Source organism: Zootoca vivipara, chromosome 6 (assembly GCF_965207765.1).
Source record: "Zootoca vivipara chromosome 6, rZooViv2.hap1.1, whole genome shotgun sequence".
In the NCBI taxonomy this organism is placed as follows: Eukaryota; Metazoa; Chordata; class Lepidosauria; order Squamata; family Lacertidae; genus Zootoca; species Zootoca vivipara.
The window spans coordinates 69,392,594-69,412,586 of record NC_142589.1 but is presented as its reverse complement, the minus strand read 5'-3'; the positions used below and the strand labels follow the sequence as shown (position 1 = coordinate 69,412,586).

The following is a 19,993-nucleotide window of genomic DNA, read 5'->3' as shown; positions in this document are numbered from 1 at the left end:
ACAAGATAGCAGTTCTGTGTCATAGTAGTAGCTGCGATAAACATCAACTGTTACAATGTGAGGTTATATGGACAAACCACAATATTGATTTCAATTACAAGTGTTGGCAATCCACAGATACAAAATCTCTTTCTTAAAGTGACCCTTGTAGCCCAGCAGAAAGTTAAAACCCAAATTAAACAAAGTATCATATAAATTTCAACAGAAACACCTAAGTATGGATTAAGTTTGTTTACTTCTTTGGGGTGTTGGGGTCTCTTTAAGGAATAATTTATGTACAGTGGTACCTCTGGTTAAGAACTTAATTCGTTCTGGAGGTCCGTTCTTAACCTGAAACCGTTCTTAACCTGAGGTACCACTTTAGCTAATGGGGCCTCCTGCTGCCGCCGCGCCGCCAGAGCACGATTTCTGTTCTCATCCCGAAGCAAAGTTCTTAACCCGAGGTACTATTTCTGGGTTAGCAGAGTCTGTAACCTGAAGCGTTTGTAACACGAAGCGTTTGTAACCCGAGGTACCACTGTATCTGTGGATTGCTATTACTTTGGATCTGAAAATTGAATACGGTTGTCCATGAGTTTGTATTAATTTCACAAGCATAACACCTAAGCATTGTTTAATTTGGGTTTTAACTTTCTGCTGGTGGAACAGACACGTACCAATGTCTAGACCTGATCCATGAACTGATTAGAGTATGAACTGATCCACTGGGTCGTCTGCTTGTTCCTTTGAATTCTATGACTCATTTCTGTTGAAATTTATATGATACAGTAATAGTATACTTTATTTTGCAAGATTGTGTTTCTTCTTCTGGAATAGAAACACCCCTCTCTGGTTGGGAGTGGTTTCATCCAAAGTTCATTGGAACCTTCATCTTATCAATGTAGGAAGTGCACGCTATGCTGAGTTGTTGATCTTCTGCTGACAGAAAAATACAGCTGCTGAAGTTTCCCTGACTCCTCCTGCTTCCTGATATTACCGCAGACTCATTGCAAGGTTTCTTCGCCCAGTAAATATCCTTCCCTGACCCACAGGATGCTCCAGTAGCTGCTGAATTATAAAGACCGCTCCTGTTTCGTTCCTGTTTTCAAGGTTTGCTTATGTTCTTTCATATTATCTCAACTTCCTTTTTCTCCCCTTGAAGAATTCTTCCCTAATTGCCTTCGCCCTTTTCCAGATTCCCTCTTTCTTTTTCCAGATTGGAACATGCATGGATTTTAAATAAACTGCTGTATTATATAAATGTGGCAGATGAAAGACGGGACAACAGGTCTACCCACTGGCTCTTCTGAGAGACCTGCTCCCCCTGCTCCTCTCCTCCCTGAACTGTCTGCTATCGGCAGTCCTCCACCTGTTTGCAGCTGTGAGAGAGAAGGGAGAGCAGTGCTCCTGCTGAGAGACCCGCTTCATTTCACTTTTCTTCTTCCCAGATAGATTCCATGCAATCTGGTCATCAGTTCCAGACGTTTGAAGCTTTGCAAATGGGTTTTCTTCCCCCTTCCCTTTTGGATTGTCTTTCGAGATTTTAAGTGGGGACTGTTTGCTTTGCTCTTGGTTTATCGCTGTTACGTAAAGCTGTTCTGGAAATCTTTTCAGCCACTGAGCAAGTGAAATGCTTTAAATCAATACACGAGTGTCAAGGGTTCCATATGCAGGCAAAAGTTCGCCTCACCTGGCCTCCTATTGTCAGAAGCAGGGAATAGGAAAGACTCTTCTGCACTACATGTAAACAGTGTAAGGTAGTGTAAGTGAAAAACACAGTTCACATACACAGTGAACACACCCCAGTGACAGGACGTCATTTCCATGAGCTATTAACCCTGTAAGCTCTGGGTCTCCTCACAGCAGAATGCATGTGTGTGTACGGAGGGATGGGTGTCTTTTTTTAGGCAGGTGTGGCTGTGGTGTAGCACGCCCTTCTTGCGTAATTTTCATTCAGTTGAGGCATAGTGGCAATGATCCAGAGGATGTCTTTGGGACCTGTTTCCTAATGGAAGTGATTTGAGTTGATGGTGTGAAAACATGTGCCCATGATCTTATTGGGATTTGAAAGCCTGCTATTGTCAGGATCTGTCTGGATGAAGTGTGGTATGAGGCACCAGTTGAGGAAGGCTCAGAGTCAGGATTTTGGTGGTGGGACACTGATGAGAGGTCAGAGGGAGAGGATTGGGAGAAGAAGGATGGTGAGAAGGTTTAGTGAGCAGGGGAAAGTGGTGACAGTGAGCAGTTCAGACTGAAGCAGAGAAGTTGGGGGGGGGGCAAGAAGCTGATGAAGAATCACGAGAATGGCCCCCTCTGGCTGCAAGAAGCTCCTCCTGTATCCCGGTCTCAAAGAACATGCAAGATCATGAGGAGGGCAGAGAAGAGACACGAGATATGCAGAGAAAGTTGGAGACTGCTTGGGTAACATCTGGGAGAGGAGGAGCCTTAGAAAGTGTGGAAGAAAGGGACATTCAGACCCAACAACAGCTCTATAGGGGAAAGACTGACCTGGAAGTATTGCTGAGGAGTTTGCCATTTCCTTGAATAAAGCATTGATTTCACTGACAACGGACTCTGCCTCTTTGTGCTGACCAGTATCTGACCCAGCCCTTACAGATATAATGTGTACTCAGAAGTGAGTTCTTTGGATTTTTCCCCACCACACCTGGTGGTACCACTTGAGCATCTACTGGTGGCCCATCACCACCTCCTGAACTCTCCACTTCCTCCTGCTCCCCAGCTATTCTCTAGAACAGTAGCTACCTGAATGTCCCTAAAGATGTGGCATAATCTCTCTTTCTCTCTCCCTCCCTCTCGCCCCTCTCCCCCCCTCTCTCATATTCAGTTTTTCAGTGTCATCAATGGCTCCTTTCAAATACAAGGGGATCATTTTTGCTCCACAGTTTTACTCAGTGGAAACACTCAGCTATTTGGAAAATGACTTTCAACTGTTGGATGATGATATAGTGAATGTCACTTACCCCAAGTCAGGTCAGTATTGCAATTAGGTAAATAGACTTTGGATTTAGACTTAAAGTATCTACTAAACCTGCCAGGTATAAGTTTGCTTTTGACATAAGTCATGAACAGCAAAGCTGCATAGTCCTAAGCTTCGCCTTAATCCCTGGAAACCCATGAAAAATGAATGAGTTTAGTTTTTCAGATATTGCAATATATAAGACCTTCTTAAACCAGGTATCAAGGGGAAAAGTCAGGTTAGTTCTCCAAAAATGGGTAAAGGTCAGACAAGGAGAAATAAACAAATAAATTATAAGAAGTTTACAAATAAAGGAAGGTGGACAGCAAACAAGTTGAATATCTAAATAGACCTGTCCACCACATGTGAAAGTTACATATTTTTCACTTTTTGAAGCACACAAAGTGAAACACAGAAAAATCTCTGAATTTTCACTGTGCTTCTTAAGCCAAGTAATGTGTACTTTAGGAGGGAAAAATAAATAAAAATGCATTATAGGAAGGGAAATTCTTTGTAGAAATGTGCAAGAAAATTCACAAACTGATGTGGAAATCTGGAGAACTAAATTTAAGATTGCAGAAATGAGAAATCAAAATAGACGTTTTACACCAAACCTAGCCACGTTTGATGTTCACAGAAGGAAGTGAAAGAACACTTGAAATTTCTGGGGAAGTCAGGAAACCTTGAAAAAAATAAGAGAGATTTTCAAATAATTCTTTCTTTCTCGGATATATGAACCGAGATATTTACAGCGCTCATGAGCTGAACTAAGAATATTCCCAGGAGAATCTTACACGTTATGGCAGGGGTCTCCAAACTAAGGCCCGGGGGACGGATGAGACCCAATTGCCTTCTAAATCTGGCCCACGGACGGTCCGGAAATCAGCATGTTCTTACATGGGTAGAATGTGTCCTTTTATTTAAAATGCATCTCTGGGTTATTTGTGGGGCCTGCCTGGTGTTTTTACATGAGTAGAATGTGTCCAAAATATAGTCCGGCCCCCCACAAGGTCTGAGGGACAGTGGACTGGCCCCCTGTTGAAAAAGTTTGCTGACCCCTGTGTTATGACATGCTTCTGTCATGTCACTAGGAACGCTGTCAGTGCCGGATTTAGGATGGTGGGTGATTCCCTTGCAAACGGTGCCAAGCTGAGGGGATGTATAATCATAATCATCTTTGTAATCAAAATGAAACCTATATTTATATGGTTACCTAGTTAGAAGATTTATTTTAAAAAGCAACTGTACCTAAAGGTATTATTGTGAAAATAGTTTTTGGGGGAGTGGGAATTTTTTTTGTCTTTGCTCAGGGCACCATATTACCAAAGTCTGTCTCTGATGCTGTGTCAGGATAGCCTGATTGTATATAGACAAATATGCCATCTGTCTGGTATAGTCCTCATAATTTAACACCCAGTTAATTTAATGATTGAATTAAAGCAACATGGATTGACAAGGACACAGTCAGGTGACATTCCACCAGGATAAAAATCCTGGGAAAACCCACAACACAGGAGCTAAATCCTAGGGCTAGGAAGTCAATAGAAAAGCTACCTAGCAGGACAATTCAAGGAACCACAGTAAGAACAGCACAAGAAAAGCAGAAATCTAGCAAGCAGGAAAGTCAATGGGTAACTAAATTAAAAGAAGCAAATTATCAAGACCAGCAGGGATGTGGGGTTTTTGCATTGTTTTCCACCCTCTGCCATTTGTATGAATATTTCCCCATGGTGCAGAAGTCATACACAGATTCCCACAAGATTCCCACAAGATTCTGGCTCTCTGGGAACAAGTTCCTTCCCTTGAGGCCAAGGTGGCAGAACTAGAAAGTGTAGGAGGCAGAGAAAGTGGTTGAGGAGGCCTTCAGTGATGTGGTAGCTGGGTGGCCCTCCCACAATGACAGCTTTCCTGTTGTCAGGAAGAACGGAGGTCCTGAGAAAGGAGAACATCACTTTGAAGAAGAGGGAGGCATTCCCTTTGAAAGGACACATTTCTTGGGAGTTGGTATTGGGACCTGCACTTTTTAACTTGTTCATAAATGAAAGGGCAGTTACCAGTGAGCAGTGAGGTGGCCAAGTTTGGTGACACTAAAAATAGATGGTCAGCAAAATTTCAAAGGCAAGTCAATGTAAACAAGTGTAAAGTGATGCATGATGTAGCAAATAAGAGGAGGAGACAAATTCATGGAGAAGGCTGTCAGTTGCTACTAGCCATGATGGCTGTGCTCTGCCTCCACAGTTGAGGCAGTAACGCTACCAAATACGACTGTCTGGTAACCACAGGAGAGGAGAATGCTCTTGTGCTCATGTTGTGCTCTCCGGTTTCCCACAGGCTTCTGGGAGAAACAGGGAGCTGGACAGGATAGGCCATTGGCCTGATCAAGCAGACTATCTTTCTGTTCTCATTTGGGCAACGCTCAGCTAAATAATACAGTCAACTTCACAACGGTATACCATTCATGATTTGGGGAATCTTGCCCCATAGGAGGATGCTGAATAGCTAGCAGGGGACAAAGATCCATTCGATTGTTTAAGTTTCTCTATTTGATTTAGCAAGGGCCAGACATTAATGTACAAGTGGTTTTTTAATAGAAGAAGCCTCTGACTGGTGGACTTCCTCCTAGGTACGCATTGGATGTCGGAGATCTTGAGCTTAATCCGGAGCCACGGGGACCCTTCATGGGTTCAGAACGTACCACTGACGGAAAGGGCACCCTGCATTGAGTTTGCCGATCATTTGCAGATTGCCTTGAAAAATCCTTCCCCTAGGATCCTGACTACTCACCTGCCATTCCAGCTTTTCCCCAGGTCCTTCCTAAACTCCAAGGCCAAGGTAAGAGAAGAACAATGAACATATCAAGCCTGCCTTTGGCTCCCGCCTTTCTGCCACACAGATGTGTGGAATACTGGAGCACAAACACTTGACACAGCTCATTTACAGGAGGATACCATATTTTCTAGGAGAGGATAGGGAGGAATATCAGAAATCTCCTTAGCAGTTTCCTGATTGTGGGAGAACATGAATTGGTCATGGTCCACATGCATGGTCAGCCCAGGTCCTGACTGCAGGCTTCCTCTGTTCTCATGTCAGGCTTTATTTATCGTGCCTTCCGTTTGCTGCCACACCCTGCCTAATGTTAGGGTTGGGCTGCCTGGCCTCTCCCTAAATGTGGCCCTGCCTCTGTTACAGGTAGTCTATACTCTGCGTAACCCTAGAGATGCGATGTGTTCAAACTACCACTTCATCAAAGGCTTTAAAGAATTGAAGGACCCTGGAACTGTGGAAGAGTTCATGGAGAGTTTCCTGAGTGGGGAAGGTATGGAAGGAGGCAGATCAGCCACTCTTGTTTGCTGTGACCCAGCACCAGTGATGTCCACCACCAGAAAGTTTTTATTTTTAGCTAACCCTACAGTCCTATCAGAGAACTATAATTCCCAGTTGGATACATGGAGAAGGAGAGAAATGTGGAGAAGTCCTACATTTGTCATTTGCTTTTAAAGAAAATCAATAGGTGTCCTTTCAGATGGGTGAGATTGGCACTAAAATAAGAATAGAGTGAAACTTAAGGAAAACCCTTAATATCAGTGTGAGATTGGCACCAACAAGAGAATACCTGTAGATCAAAATTGATGATAGCAGACATTCTCACTGGTGGCAGAAACAAAAAGAAACCTCAATGGAGAAAACCCATTAAAGTGTAAGATTGTTGACTCATTCAAAGCTTTACTTCTCTGGTATGTAGAAAATGTCAGTACACAGAGCAGTCAGTAGGTGGCATTGGACATAAGGTAGTGTTGAAGTCTCCTGTTACTGATTTTGTTTTTAAGGGACAATGCAGTTATTTTCTAGGTTCCTCAATGGTGTTTACGTCTACAACAGCATTCTCTACTTCCCCACTATGACTCCTTACATTTCACTATTGCTCTTCCAGTGGGTTACGGTTCCTGGTTTGACCATGTGAAAGGCTGGGTGGAGATGAAGGAAAGAGCCAACATCTTTTTCAACACCTATGAAGAACTACAGCAGGTAAAGGTCCAATTTTAACATTATTCACACATGAAGCTGTCTTAAGGGAAAAAAATGATTCTGGTAATCAGGGGCTTAGCAAGGGAGGGGTGATAGGGGCGGGGCACCCCAGGCTCCACTCGGGAGGGGGGGGCTCCACTTTGACCCCACCTCCACTGATGACGGCTGTGCCGCTTTTGCAGCACGACCGCCATCACAGAGAGGCCACGATGTTGCACCAGCAATCCACTCAGGAGCGCGCTTTACTTCTTCCTGCTCGGGCGGAGGCGAGGGGCGGGCCAGAGAGGGATGTCAATGGGAGCCGCTGACACCCCTCCCTGGCCCGCCCCTCGCCTCCTCCGCCCGAGCAGGGAGCAAAGCGCAATGGCCGAGCAGAGCAGCACGGACGGGGCAGACTTATGTGTGCTGTTCGCGTGCGGCAGCCTTACGAGTTGCCGCTTGCTTGCCGGATTGTAAGGTTGCTGCGGGAGCAGCAGCGCCAGCCTGGATGGACTGCGCATTCACCGTTTGTCCTGACACACGTCAGGATGCATGCGTGCTGCGGTGTGATGCCCCGCCCCCAGGGGGTGCCTCCGCATTTGCCGCCCCAGGCAGCCAAGCGGCACCGTTTGCCACTGCTGGTAATATTGGCTAGAAGAGGATTCTGAGCATGTGCAAAATTTGTTGCTACCTCTACATACACAATAAACACACGAGACGTAACCGGCTGCACTCTTGCAAAATAAAGTATACTATTACTGTATCATATAAATTTCAACAGAAATGAGGATTTTGACAAACTCACTCACAAGCTGGATGATCAGGATGTTAATAAATTTTCCAACGAATTAGCCCATTTTAAGAAAAATAAGTTGAGCAGAGATTGCAATGATTATTCCACAGGTAAAGTTTATTTATGGCTGAATTATTCAGGACTAGTTCACAGGCAGTCTAACAGATCAGATGCATCTTCGCTTTTGACCACTCCTACTGATTATGAGCTCTCTAGCCTATCTAGTGCCAATGGTTTGGATGAAGACAGGGAATTTAGGCTTAGATTTGGTCAGTCGTACCAGTTTTTCCCCCACACGGTGCACCAGACGCCCCTACTGGAGGAAATAATCCCTGAACATCAAAATGCCACTTTAGTGTTTAATTTATCTGACAGGACATTAACACCAGAGGAATCTTGAGTATTAAATTTAGGTCTAGGCAGGCCCGGTGCGTCCATAGCCTGCTCCGCAATACCCCCACGCTGCCGCCGCCTGCCCGCTCACTCCCCGAGGAGCTCACAGCGTCCCCTCCACAGGCGGGAGGAGTGCGAGCCAAAAGGAGAGCTCAGCGCCCTCCCGCCTATGGAGGGGACGCCGAGAGCTCCCCAGCGGCGGCGGGCGCAGCGAGCGAGCAGCGGAGGTAGTGGCGGCAAGCGCCCGCAGCTGAAGCCTTCAGCTATGGGCGCTGCTGCTGCCGCCGCCGCCTGCTCGCTGCAGCCGCCGCCGCCTGCTCGCTGCAGCCGCCGCTGCTGAGGAGCTCAAAGCGTCCCCTCCACAGGCGGGAGGGTGCCGAGCTCCCCCCTTGACCCGCGCTCCTCCCACCAATGGAGGGGACGCAGGGGCATCAGCAGCGTGCAGTTTTGCCGGGTGCCTTCCCCTTGGCTTGGGGACGGCAGCCAGCGAAAACGTCCCCGCATTGGCCCGCTTCGGCTCCGGGTGACAGGGCGAAGCGCACTGGTGTGGGGTCGTTTCCGCTGGCTGCCTTCAACAAGCCAAGGGGGAGGCAGCTGGCAAAACCGCCCCCGCGTTGGCGCGCTTCGGCCCGGGGGGCGCCAGAAAGTGTTTTGCTTAGGGCGCAAAAAGCCCTAGCACCGTGCCTGGGTCTAGGTTTTGTTCCCACTTCCAAGTACTCCACATTTCAAACCAGAATAGATTTATTTAAACTTATTCGTCAGATCAAATTAGAGATTTTTTTGGCAACACTCCTTGGACATCAGAACCTTTTAAACGAAAATCTACCTTCATTCCGATTTCTCACAACCACCATATTAAAGTATGAACTGATCCACTGGGTCTTCTGCTTGTTTCATTGAATTTTATGACTCATTCGGAATAGGATTCTGTGGAACTGAAACTACTTGTTATTGCTGGGACTTTATGAACTGACGCAGGTGGAACAGACACGTACCAGTGTCTAGACCTGATCCATGAACAGATTACGGTATGAACTGATCCACCGGGTCTTCTGCTTGTTTCATTGAATATTATGACTCATTTCTGTTGGAATTTATATGATACAGCAGGGGTCAGCAAACTTTTTCAGCAGGGGGCCAGTCCACTGTCCCTCACACCTTGTGGGGGGCCGGACTATATTTTGGAAAAAAAAATGAACAAATTCCTATGCCCCACAAATAACCGCATTTTTAAATAAAAGCACACATTCTACTCATGTAAATACACCAGACAGGCCCCACAAATAACCCATATTTTAAATAAAAGGGCACATTCTACTCATGTAAAAACATGCTGATTTCTGGACCATCCGTGGGCCGGATTTAGAAGGCGATTGGGCCGCATCCGGCCCCCGGGCCTTAGTTTGGGGACCCCTGTGATACAGTAATAGTATACTTTTTTTTTGCAAGAGTGCAGCCAGTTACGTCTTGTGTGTTTATTGAGTATATTTTTTACATAACCCAAGGTTTGATGTTGTTTTACCTCTACATACACTGCATATCATGTGCAGAGTACTTTTCGTTTCTTCTAGAGCAGATGTGCCAAAAATTGCACATTGCATACTGGTACTCATGCCCTCTGCGTGCCTCTTGATCAAGGGCAAGCTCTCTAGTCTACATCATGGGAGCATTCACAGCCATTTGCTTTTGCTTTCTGCAGGACCTTCGAGGCAGCGTGCAGAAGATCTGTCATTTTCTTGGCAAGGAGCTGAACAGCCAACAAATTAAGTCTGTGGTGGAAAACGCCTCTTTCCACAAGATGAAGGACAACAAGATGTCCAACTTTTCCTTAACACCAGAGAACATTTTTGACCATACAAAAGCAACGCTCTTGAGGAAAGGTAATAACATTCGAGTGCCAAGGAATAAAGCCATAATGCTGCATTGCCAGGGGTGAAGAACCTCTTCTATTTCTGTGGATGTTTGATACCACACAGAAAAAGTCTATCAGCAACCAGTCAATAGAGTGTGGAGTCAGATCTGACTGTGAACACAGTTTGCAGGTCCAGAAAGTGGGCACCGCTTGCAGGATTGTATATCTTCCTCTCTGTGCAACATCCCATCTAAGTCTATCTATTTCATGGGTGTCCAGATCAAAATAAGAAATGATTCTGAAACAGGTAGTCTGGAGAACAAGGGTGTGTCTGCACAGTTTGGAGACCTCAATAATTCTGGGGACTCCCTGAAAATAGGTTGCAGATTCTCCAGGCCATCAAGACACAGTAGTTGCCTCAGGGTTGTTTATGCTAGATTTGACAGGTTCTGTGCCTTTCACGTCTATTTGGAAAGCAAGCAGAAATTCAGCAGGCAGAGCAACAGACACACAGTTCATGGAGCTCTGTGAGGTGTAATAAGAAAGCATGTCTGGATGAGACACCCAGCTGGTTCAGGTACCCAACATGCCTGCATTAGTGCTGTTGGAAACCCAAATCAGGAGGGTGGGAATGGTTGGGGAGGGACTATGGGGAAACAGTCAGGGGGCATGTTCTGTCTCCCCTAACATCAGCTACCTTGGGGTTGGCCTGCCTCACAGCTGAGCACGAGGAAGAAACGTCCCAATTTAAGTTGAAGTAATTTCAGGTCAACATCTTTGTGGTTGCCACTTGCTTTTGTGTTGTTCCAGGGATCTCTGGAGACTGGAAGAACTTCCTGACAGTGGCACAGAGTGAACGCTTTGACCGTGTTTACTGGGAGAACATGCGCGGTGTGAATATGACCTTCCCTTGGGAATGAAGAATCCCAGATTGTTGCTCTTGTTGTTCTCCACATTCTTACATATCATATGGTTTGGTTATTTTCTGCTAAATAAACAGATAACCGATCAGGAATGGTACAGTTGCTCTTTATTTTCCCAACAAAATCACAAAGTGTCTTTAGAGCTCGGAGGTCTCATTGCAGCAGCTACAGGAGAAATGCTGAGACTGAGATGCCCCTTGAACATCACCTTCATAGACGTGACAAAGTCCTTCAACCTTGTCAGCCAAAAAGGACTCTTCACACTGCTCAAGATAGGATGCCCACCGAAACTTCATGAGATGATTTTGTTCTTCCATGATAACATGCCTGGTTCCGTCCAATATAACGGCATATCCTCAGATCCCTTCCCTATTTGTGTGCTTTTCTTAAACGAATGAACTGCTCTAATAAAAGTTCCTCTTTGAATGCTAAAGAGCAGGGTAAAATGAATAAATTCATATAACGGGTTAGAGACTGGGTAAATGAACATTTATTTGTTCATTCATAAAATATTCTTATTCCACTGTATCATAAAATCAAACAGTAAAATCACAGAAAGCTAAGAACAAGTTAAAAAACAAACAAAAAGAAATTAAAAACAAATGGCAAAAGACCATAGGGGGAGATGTACTCTCCAAGGGACCTCTGAACATTAGGTCCAGTCGTGACCGACTCTGGGGTTGAGGTGCTCATCTCACTTTACTGGCCAAGGGAGCTGGTGTACAGCTTCCAGGTCATGTGGCCAGCATGACAAATCCACTTCTGGCAAACCAGAGCAGCACACGGAAACGCCGTTTACCTTCCCGCTGTAGCAGTACCTATTTATCTACTTGCGCTTTGATGTGCTTTCGAACTGCTAAGTTGGCAGGAGCTGGGACCGAGCAATGGGAGCTCAACCCGTCGTGGGGATTCGAACCGCCGACCTTCTGATCTGCAAGCCCTAGGCTCAGTGGTTTAGCCCACAGCGCCACCCACATCCAAGTTGCAAGTCACTGAGTACTATATAAGCCAGCTGGCTAAGCTATTGTTCAGTCCAGGACTCAGAGCTGAAATAAAGAGCTGATTGTTTTATGAGCTGTGTCTTCATCAGTCTTCCCCACAACTCAACAGTTTCCTTGGTTGGTATTCCTGCTGGGGGATTCTAAAATATTTGGTTTTTCTGTTCTATTCATTCTCTTGCCGCTTCATGGTTTAATAATTTAAAAGGTAGTTAAAATTGGTGGCTATGCCCCCTCCAGTTTAATCGTGTTTATGAGCAGCAGCTTCGGGGCAGATGCTTGATTTACTCAGCCTTTGATGGTCTTTGCATATTTCTCGGGCATGGCAACCAGTGGTTACAGTTGTGCATTGGTTTTCCTGGTGCTGCTTTAAGGTTTAGCTCCCGGCATGTGGTTAGGGCTTTACTGCTTAATTTCAAAAGGTGTTTGCACCGTGAAAGGACTGGCAAGTGCAGTCAGTACTCTCCGTTTTGTTTGCCGTTCTTTCTGGCCTTGGGACAGCGGGCAGTGCTGCTCTCTTTTCCTAGCTCTAGGAAGTTTTGGGAGGAGCCTTCGGGTTACAGCTGGGAGGCGCGTTTGGGGTATTCGTCAGCTGAGAGGCGCAGCACAGCTCTCCCTGCTTGTGGGTCCCGCAGGCTTGCTTTTTTTTTGCTGTGATCCTTCCTTGGTCTCTCGGCTGTACCGACGGGCCAGCCACGTGTGCTTACACTGAGCGTGTCGGGACTTCCCTCCTGTAACTCAAGTTTCGCGCGTGTGTGTGTGTGTGTGTGCCTGCCTGAGTGATTTCCCCCTGAACTGCTTTTCTCGGTTTGCCTGCGTGTGTTGCGTTTGTTTGGGCGGCGCGGGGGGGGGGGGATTTAAAAAGTATTCCGTTTTTTCTGAGGCTGCACTGGCCTGGCGCAACAGATAAGTTTTCAGCAGGTGTTTAAAAAGTGGCACAGATGTCTCCCGCTGAATCTCTGTTGTCAGGGTGTCCCACAGGGCAAGGTCAATGACACCGAAAGGTCGGTTTCTTCTTGTCAAATGAGACAGAGACACACCAACTTGGGGAACAACTGAAGATGCTCCTGCAGATGATCTCAGTGATTGTGGTGGACTATAAGGGTTCAGGTGATCCCTGACCTACCTTGGACCAGGTTGTTCAGGGCTTTGTAAATCAAGCAAGAACCATGAACCTGGCTCAGTAGCAGATGAGCAGCCAGTGCAGCTGTTTTAACAATGGTGTCACATGTTCTTGACCAGAAGTTAGCAATATGGCTGCAGCATTCTGCAACAGCTGGAGTTTCCGAACCAGACCCACAGGCAGCCTCACAAAGAGCACATTACAGCAATCTAGCCTCAAGGGTACCAATGCATGAACTACAGTGGTCATGCTACAGACTGGGGCAAAAGCTATTCTCAGCTGGCAAGCTGCATGAAGAAAAGGTGGAAGAGCAAAGACTAGAAGAAAAAGAAGAGAAGAGGCAGCCAGTGGTGGAAAGTTCTTCACAAGTTGAATTGCAGGCTGATTCAGGCCTATTCCAGTGACGGTGGGGCCAGGGATCTGGGCTGAGTCAGGCTGAGTCAGCCCAGGATTTCAGAGTGACCCAGGCCTGTTACAGGAGTGGAGTTGGGTGGGGAGGCTGAAGGGTCTGCTTTGCTAGGATGTTCCTCGCAGGGAATCAGAGGCGTAACTAGGATCCCTTGTGCCCTTGGCAAGGAGCTTTATCGTGCACCCCTCCCCCCCAAAATAATTGCCTTTATCCTGTGGTGTAAGAAGGACAGTAAGTTTCTTTCACATATGAACAGACAGAAACAGTGGTTTCATGTCACCTGACACATACCATATTTTTCCGTGTATAATACGGCCCCATATATAAGACACCCCCTATATTGGGGGACTCAAACTTAAGAAAATGGGGGGAGATTGCCCAGAGTTGTGGAGTTTTTTTTGGCAGAAAATTACCCCCAGAGTTGTTGAACTTTTCCCTTTCAGTTGTTGCCTGGCCGTCGGAGTGACAGCAAATCCACACCAGCTCTTGTCGCAGCCACCAATAACACAGCTGACAAACTCAGCCTAGCAGAAGCAACATGGATGTCCCCTCATTTTTTGACGTTAGCTTTGAGGACAAAAACCTCATCTAATACATGGAAAAATACAGTATATGACATGTCACCCACTCTATAGTCTGGTACAGTGGTGCCTCGCTTAACAAACGCCCCGTAAGACAAAATTTTCGCTTAAAGAAAGGATTTTTCTAGCGGAGGTTGCCTCGCTAGACAAATTCATTTTACGAAAAATTCGTCTAGCGAATCGCGGTTTCCCATAGGAATGCATTGAAATTCAATTAATGCGTTCCTATGGGCAATTTTTTTTAAAAAAAAAAATCAATGCATTCCTATGGGATTCGCTAGACAAATTTTTCGTTATAAGAATAGACCCGTGGAACGAATTAAATTCGTCTAGTGAGGCACCACTGTACATGATTTTTGCACCACTAGCAGGGGCCTGTTTCACCAACCCCTAAGCCTCTGCAGGGAATGCATTGGGGAAGCAGATCTGAGCAGAGTTGAATCTTCGCACATCAGCTGGTGAGCAGCAGATTTGGTCTGGAGGGCTGTTAGATGCTCCTTTGCAAGTGCCTCTCCCAGCAAGATGGAACCTCCTCCCCATCTCTGAATTGGGGAGGTAGCAGAGGGAAGAATACACCTTCCCCCCTGACTGAATATTTAAGTCTTGCTCTGTGAGCCAGGAAGAGAAGGAAGCTCCAGACTCAACTGTAGTGAGCATGGCCTGTGTCTTTCAGAGGCATGCCTGATCTGGAATAGAAACGCTCCTATCTGGTTGGGAGTGGTTTCATCCAAAGTTCATTGGAAACTTCATCTTTTCAGGAAGTGCATGCTATGCTGTATTGTTGATCTTCTACTGGCTGAAAAACATACCCGCTGAAGTTTCCCTCATTCCTCCTGCTTCCTGATATTACTGCAGACTCTTTCCAAGGTTTCCTCACACAGTAAGTATGTTTCCCAGACCCACAGGATGCTCTAGTCGCTGTTGGATAATAAAGACTGCTCCTGTTTCCTTCCTGTATTCAAGGTTTGCTTACATTCTTTCAGATCATCTCAACCTCCATTTTCTCCCCTTGATGAATTCTTCCCCAGTTGCCTTGTCCCTTTTCCAGATTCCCTCTTTCTTTTTCCGGATTGGAACATGCATGGGTTTTAAATTAACCACTCTATTCTATAAGGGTAGCAGAGGAAGAAAGACAGGACAACAGGTCTACCCACTGGCTCTTCTGAGAGACCTGCTCCCCCTGCTCCTCTCCTCCCTGAACTGTCTGCTATTGGCGATCCTCCACCTGTTTGCAGCTGTGAGAGAAAAGGGAGAGCAGTGCCTCTGCCAAGAGACCCGCTTCATTTCACTTTTCTTCTTCTCAAACAGATTCCAGGCAATCTGGTCATCAAACTTTACATATGGGTTTTCTTCCCCCTTCCTTTTTGGATTGTCTTTTGAGATTTTAAGGCTGTGAGTGGGGACTGTTTGCTTTGCTCTTGGTTTACCACTGTTACATAAAACTCTTCTGGAAATGTTTTCAGCTACTGAGCAATGCTGTAAATCAATAAATGAGTATCAAGGGTTCCATATACGGACAAAAGTTCGCCTCACCTGGCCTCCTATTGTCAGAAGCAGAGAATAGGAAAGACTATTTTTCACTTCAGATAAACAGTGTGAGAGTAGGCTCAGAAGCAGTTATGCATGTGTGTGTATGGAGGGGCGTGTGTCTTTATTTAGGCAGGTGTGGCTGTGATGTTAGCTCTCCCTTCTTGCGTAACTGATTTCCCTTCAGTTAATGCATAGTGTCAGTGATCTAGAGGAGGTGAATGGGGTCTATTCCTCATGGAAGTGAAGGTGATTGGAGTTTATTGTGTGACAATTTTGTGTCCAAGATCTTACTGAGATTTGAATGCCTGATATGATGTGTACTCCAAACCAAGTTCATTGGATTTCCCCCCCCACCATACCTGGTGGCACCACCTGGACACCTATTAATGGCCCAGAAATTCCTCCTAAACTCTTCCTATTTTCTGCTGAAGAATCACGGGAATGGCCCTCTCCGGCTGCAAAATGCTTCTCTCGTATCCCACCCTCAAAGAACATGCAAGATTATGAGGAGGGCAGAGAAGAGACCAGAAATACGCAGAGACAGTTGCAGACTGCTTGGGCAACATCTGGGAGAAGAGGTGCCTTAGAAAGCGTGGAAGAAAGAGACATCCAGACCCAACAACAGCTCTTTAAGGGAAAGACTGACCTGGAAGTATTGCTTAGTTGTTTGTTGTTTCCTTGAAAAAAGCATTAATTTCACTGGCAACGGACTCTGCCTCCTCGTGCTGACCAGTATCTGACCCACCCTTGACAGATATGACATGTACTCAGAACAGTAGTTACCTGAATGTCCCTAAAGATGTGGCATAATCTCCCTCTCTCTCTCTCTCCCCCCTCTCTCCCCCCTCATATCTTCAGTTTTTCAGTATCATCAATGCCTTATTTCAAATACAAGGGGATCCCATTTTCTACAGAGTTTTTCTCAGAGGAAACACTCAGCTATGTGGAAAATGACTTCCAACTGTTGGATGATGATATAGTGAACGCCACTTACCCCAAGTAAGGTCAGTATTACAATTAGGTACCGTAAATAGACTTTGGATTTAGTGGACATAGTGTCCTCTAAATCTGCCAGCCATATGTTTGCTTTTGACATAAGTCATGAACAACCACTATGTAACTGCATAGTCCTAAACTTTGGCTTTTCCTTGGAAACCCATGAAAAATGAATGAGTTTTTCATATACAGTCATACCTTGGATCTCAAATGTCCTGGAAGCCAAACCTTCTGGCTCACGAACAATTGAAAACTGGAAATGAGTGTTTCAGTTTTTGAACTTTTTTTGGATGTCAAATATCCAGTGCAGCTTATATTGTTTCTGGCACACCTGTGCAATCGGAAACCAATTGGAAGCCACACCTTGGTTTTCAAAAATGGACTTCCGGAATGGATACCGTTTGATTTCCGAGGTACGACTGTATTGCAAAATATAGGACCTTCTTAAACGAGGTATCAAGGGGGAAAGTCAGGTTAGTTCTCCATCCTTGGATAATGATTAGTCAAGGAGCAACAAGCAAATAAATTATAAGGAATTTACAAATAAAGGAAGATGGGCAGCAAACAAGTTGAATATCTGAATAGACCTGTGTGCACAAGATATCCTTGATTTCCTGTAAAACTTGGTTCCAAAATCTGTGCATGTGCACAGGTCCACCACATGTGAAGGTTACATGTTTTTCAATTTCTGAAGTACACAAAGTGAAACACAGGCAATCCCTGAATTTTGCAATGCACTTCTTCAGCTAAGTAATGTGTACAAAAATGCATATACTAGACTAAGTGTGCAAAAAATGCATACTTTAGTGGGAAAAAAACATAGCAATGCATTATATTAGGGAGAAATGCTTTGTAAAAATGTGCAAGAAAATTCACGAACTGACGTGAAAATATGGAGAACTGAATTTAATATTTCAAAAATGAGAAATCAAAATAGACATATAACACCATCCCTAGCCACGTTTGATGTTCACATAAGGAAGCGAAAGAACCCTTGAAATTCCTGGGGAAGTCTGGAAACCTTGAAAAAAAAAGATAGATTTTCACATCATTCTTTCTTTCTAGGATATCTGAACCCAGATATTTATAGTGCTCATGAGCTGAACTGAGAATATTCCCAGGAGAATCTTATATGTTATGGCATGCTTCTGTCATGTCACTAGGAACATGTCAGTGCCAGATTTAGGATGGTGTGGGTGATTCCCTTGCAAAGGGTCCCAAGTCGAGGGGGTGCATAATCACAATCACAACCACAATCACAACCACAATCACAATCACAGCTATAATTATATGGCTACCTACTGAGAATATTTATTTAAAAAGCAACTGTACCTAAAGGTATCATTGTGAAAGTATTTTTTTGTGGGGAGGGGGAAATTTTGTCCTTGCTCAGGGCACCTTGTTACCAAAGTCTGTCTTTGATGCTGTGTCAGGATAACATCTCTACTGTTTGATTGTATATAGACGAATAAGCCATCTTTCTGGTACAGTCATTTTGCAAAAATCCTCATAATTAGCACCCAGTTAATTTAATGATTGAATTAAAGCAACATGGATTGACAAGGGCACAGCAAGGTGACTGTCCACCAGGATAAAGATTCTGTGAAAACTCACAACACAGGAGCTAAATCCTAGGGCTAGGAAATCAATAGAAAAGCTACCTAGCAGGACAATTCAAGGAACCACAGTAAACTAGACTAAGAACAGCACAAGAACGTCACAGATCTAGCAAGCAGGAATGTCAATGGGTAACTAAATGAAAAAAGCAAATTATCAAGACCAGCAGGGGTGTGGGGATTTTGCAGTGTTTTGCACCCTCTGCCATTTGTATGAATATCTCCCCATGGTCCAGAAGTCATGGGTATGTCACAAGTGCCATGAGATTCTGGCTCTCTGGGAACAAGTTCCTTCCCTTGAGGCCAAGGTGGCATAACTAGAAAGTGTAGGAGGCAGAGAAAGTGGTTGAGGAGGCCTTCAGTGATGTGGTAGCTGGGTGGCCCTCCCACAATGACAGCTCTCCTGTCGTCAGGAAGAATGACGGTCCTGAGAAAGGAGAACATATAAATGATCAAGCAGTGAAGTGGCCAGGTTTGCTGACACTAAAAATAGATGATCAGTAAAATGGTGAAAGCAATTTAATGTAAACAAGTGTAAAGTGATGCACGTCGAAGCAAAACATCTTAATTTCCCATGCACGCTCATGGGGTCTGAACTGGAGGTGAAAACAAAACTGCTGCTATCATAATGCTGTTACACATATCTGTTTGGTGTACTGGGTACAATTCTGGTCACCACAGCTTAATTGTAGTGCTAGAAATTGTGGATATCCAATGAAACTATAGGAGGGGAGAATGCTCTTGTGCTCATGTTCTGCTCTCCAATCTCCCACAGGCTTCTGGGAGAAACAGGATGCCAGACTCAATGGGTCATTGGTGTCATCCAGAAGGCTATTCTTCTGTTCTCATTTGCGCCACACTCAGCAAAATAATATTGTATTTTGTATACACTTCATTCCAGTATACAAAAAGTGGTATGAACTCACTTTTCCAGTATTTTGCTATTAGCATTCTAGCTGCTGCTGTTGCTTAAAGAAACACTCATTTATTTTCATTTGGGATGCTTATCGTTAGAATGCCTAATAGGAAAGATTCGGGTTTCTTTAAGAATGCGCATTTTAGCTTTTTTTATATAAAAAAGTTCCTCATAGATCATGTCCCAATTTTTTTTAATTTGGGGACATTTCCACCACATGTGGAATAAGGTTCCTTCGTTTTCTTTACATCTCCAACACTTATTGCTGTTATTCTTATTTATTTTGGCAAATGCGGATGGGGTCAGGTACCATCTGTAAGTCATTTTCATAAAGTTTTCTTTTATCAGATAGCACATTGTGAATTTTAGGTCTTTCCCCCATAATTTCCCCCATTTCTCCATCTCGATTGGATAGCCAAAATCTTGTACCCACTTCACCATCACTTCCTTCACTTCCTCGTCCTTAAGGTTCCAATCCAGTAATAATCTGTATGTTTTTGATAAGATCTTTTTATTATTTAATAATAGTTTTCTTTCTAAATCCAATATCTTTGTGTCAAATCCATTTTATCTGATCTTAAAATTTCATTTAGCTGGTAATATTGATGCCAGTTCACACCTGCCTGCTTGAGTTCTTCGTATTTTTTGATTTTCAATTGGTTATTTTCTTCTTCTAATATTTCCTTGTATGTTAGCCAGTTAATGTCCATGTTTTTCTTTTTCACTGCTGTTGTCAATTTCACCATGGTATACCATTCCAGAATTCTGGGAATCTTGCCCCATGGGAGGGTGCTGAATAGCTAGCAGAGGATGAAGATCCATTCTAATTCTTATGTTCCTCTAATTGCTTTTGCAAGGGCCAAGTATTAATGCACAATGACTAACTGGTGGATTTCCTCCTA

The 19,993-nt window shown here is 44.6% G+C and overlaps 1 protein-coding gene and 1 long non-coding RNA gene across 2 annotated transcripts; both read left to right on the top strand.

The window, feature by feature from the left end:
- The first annotated feature begins 864 nt into the window (after positions 1 to 864).
- LOC118086720 (sulfotransferase 2B1) lies at positions 865 to 11,008 on the top strand. The gene is made up of 7 exons (XM_035118708.3): positions 865 to 1,089; positions 2,825 to 2,970; positions 5,580 to 5,788; positions 6,146 to 6,272; positions 6,888 to 6,982; positions 9,847 to 10,027; positions 10,810 to 11,008. Exons 2-7 carry the CDS (start codon positions 2,841 to 2,843, stop codon positions 10,917 to 10,919), a joined length of 852 nt encoding a protein of 283 aa, XP_034974599.1. The 5' UTR covers positions 865 to 1,089; positions 2,825 to 2,840; the 3' UTR covers positions 10,920 to 11,008.
- A 1,481-nt stretch (positions 11,009 to 12,489) lies between these two features.
- Positions 12,490 to 19,988, top strand: LOC148685400 (uncharacterized). Its single transcript, XR_015950346.1, has 4 exons — positions 12,490 to 12,662; positions 14,792 to 14,913; positions 16,422 to 16,567; positions 17,625 to 19,988. It is a non-coding gene; the product is annotated as an uncharacterized LOC148685400 (long non-coding RNA).
- The last annotated feature ends 5 nt before the right edge of the window (positions 19,989 to 19,993 follow it).

Bases quoted from the DNA above. Each gene is read 5' to 3' on its own strand.
- LOC118086720 (XM_035118708.3), top strand. From the start codon at position 2,841: ATGGCTCCTTTCAAATACAAGGGGATCATTTTTGCTCCACAGTTTTAC. The intron at 5,789-6,145 runs GTAAGAGAAGAA...CCTCTGTTACAG, and splicing joins TCCTAAACTCCAAGGCCAAG to GTAGTCTATACTCTGCGTAA. The intron at 10,028-10,809 runs GTAATAACATTC...GTGTTGTTCCAG, and splicing joins AGCAACGCTCTTGAGGAAAG to GGATCTCTGGAGACTGGAAG.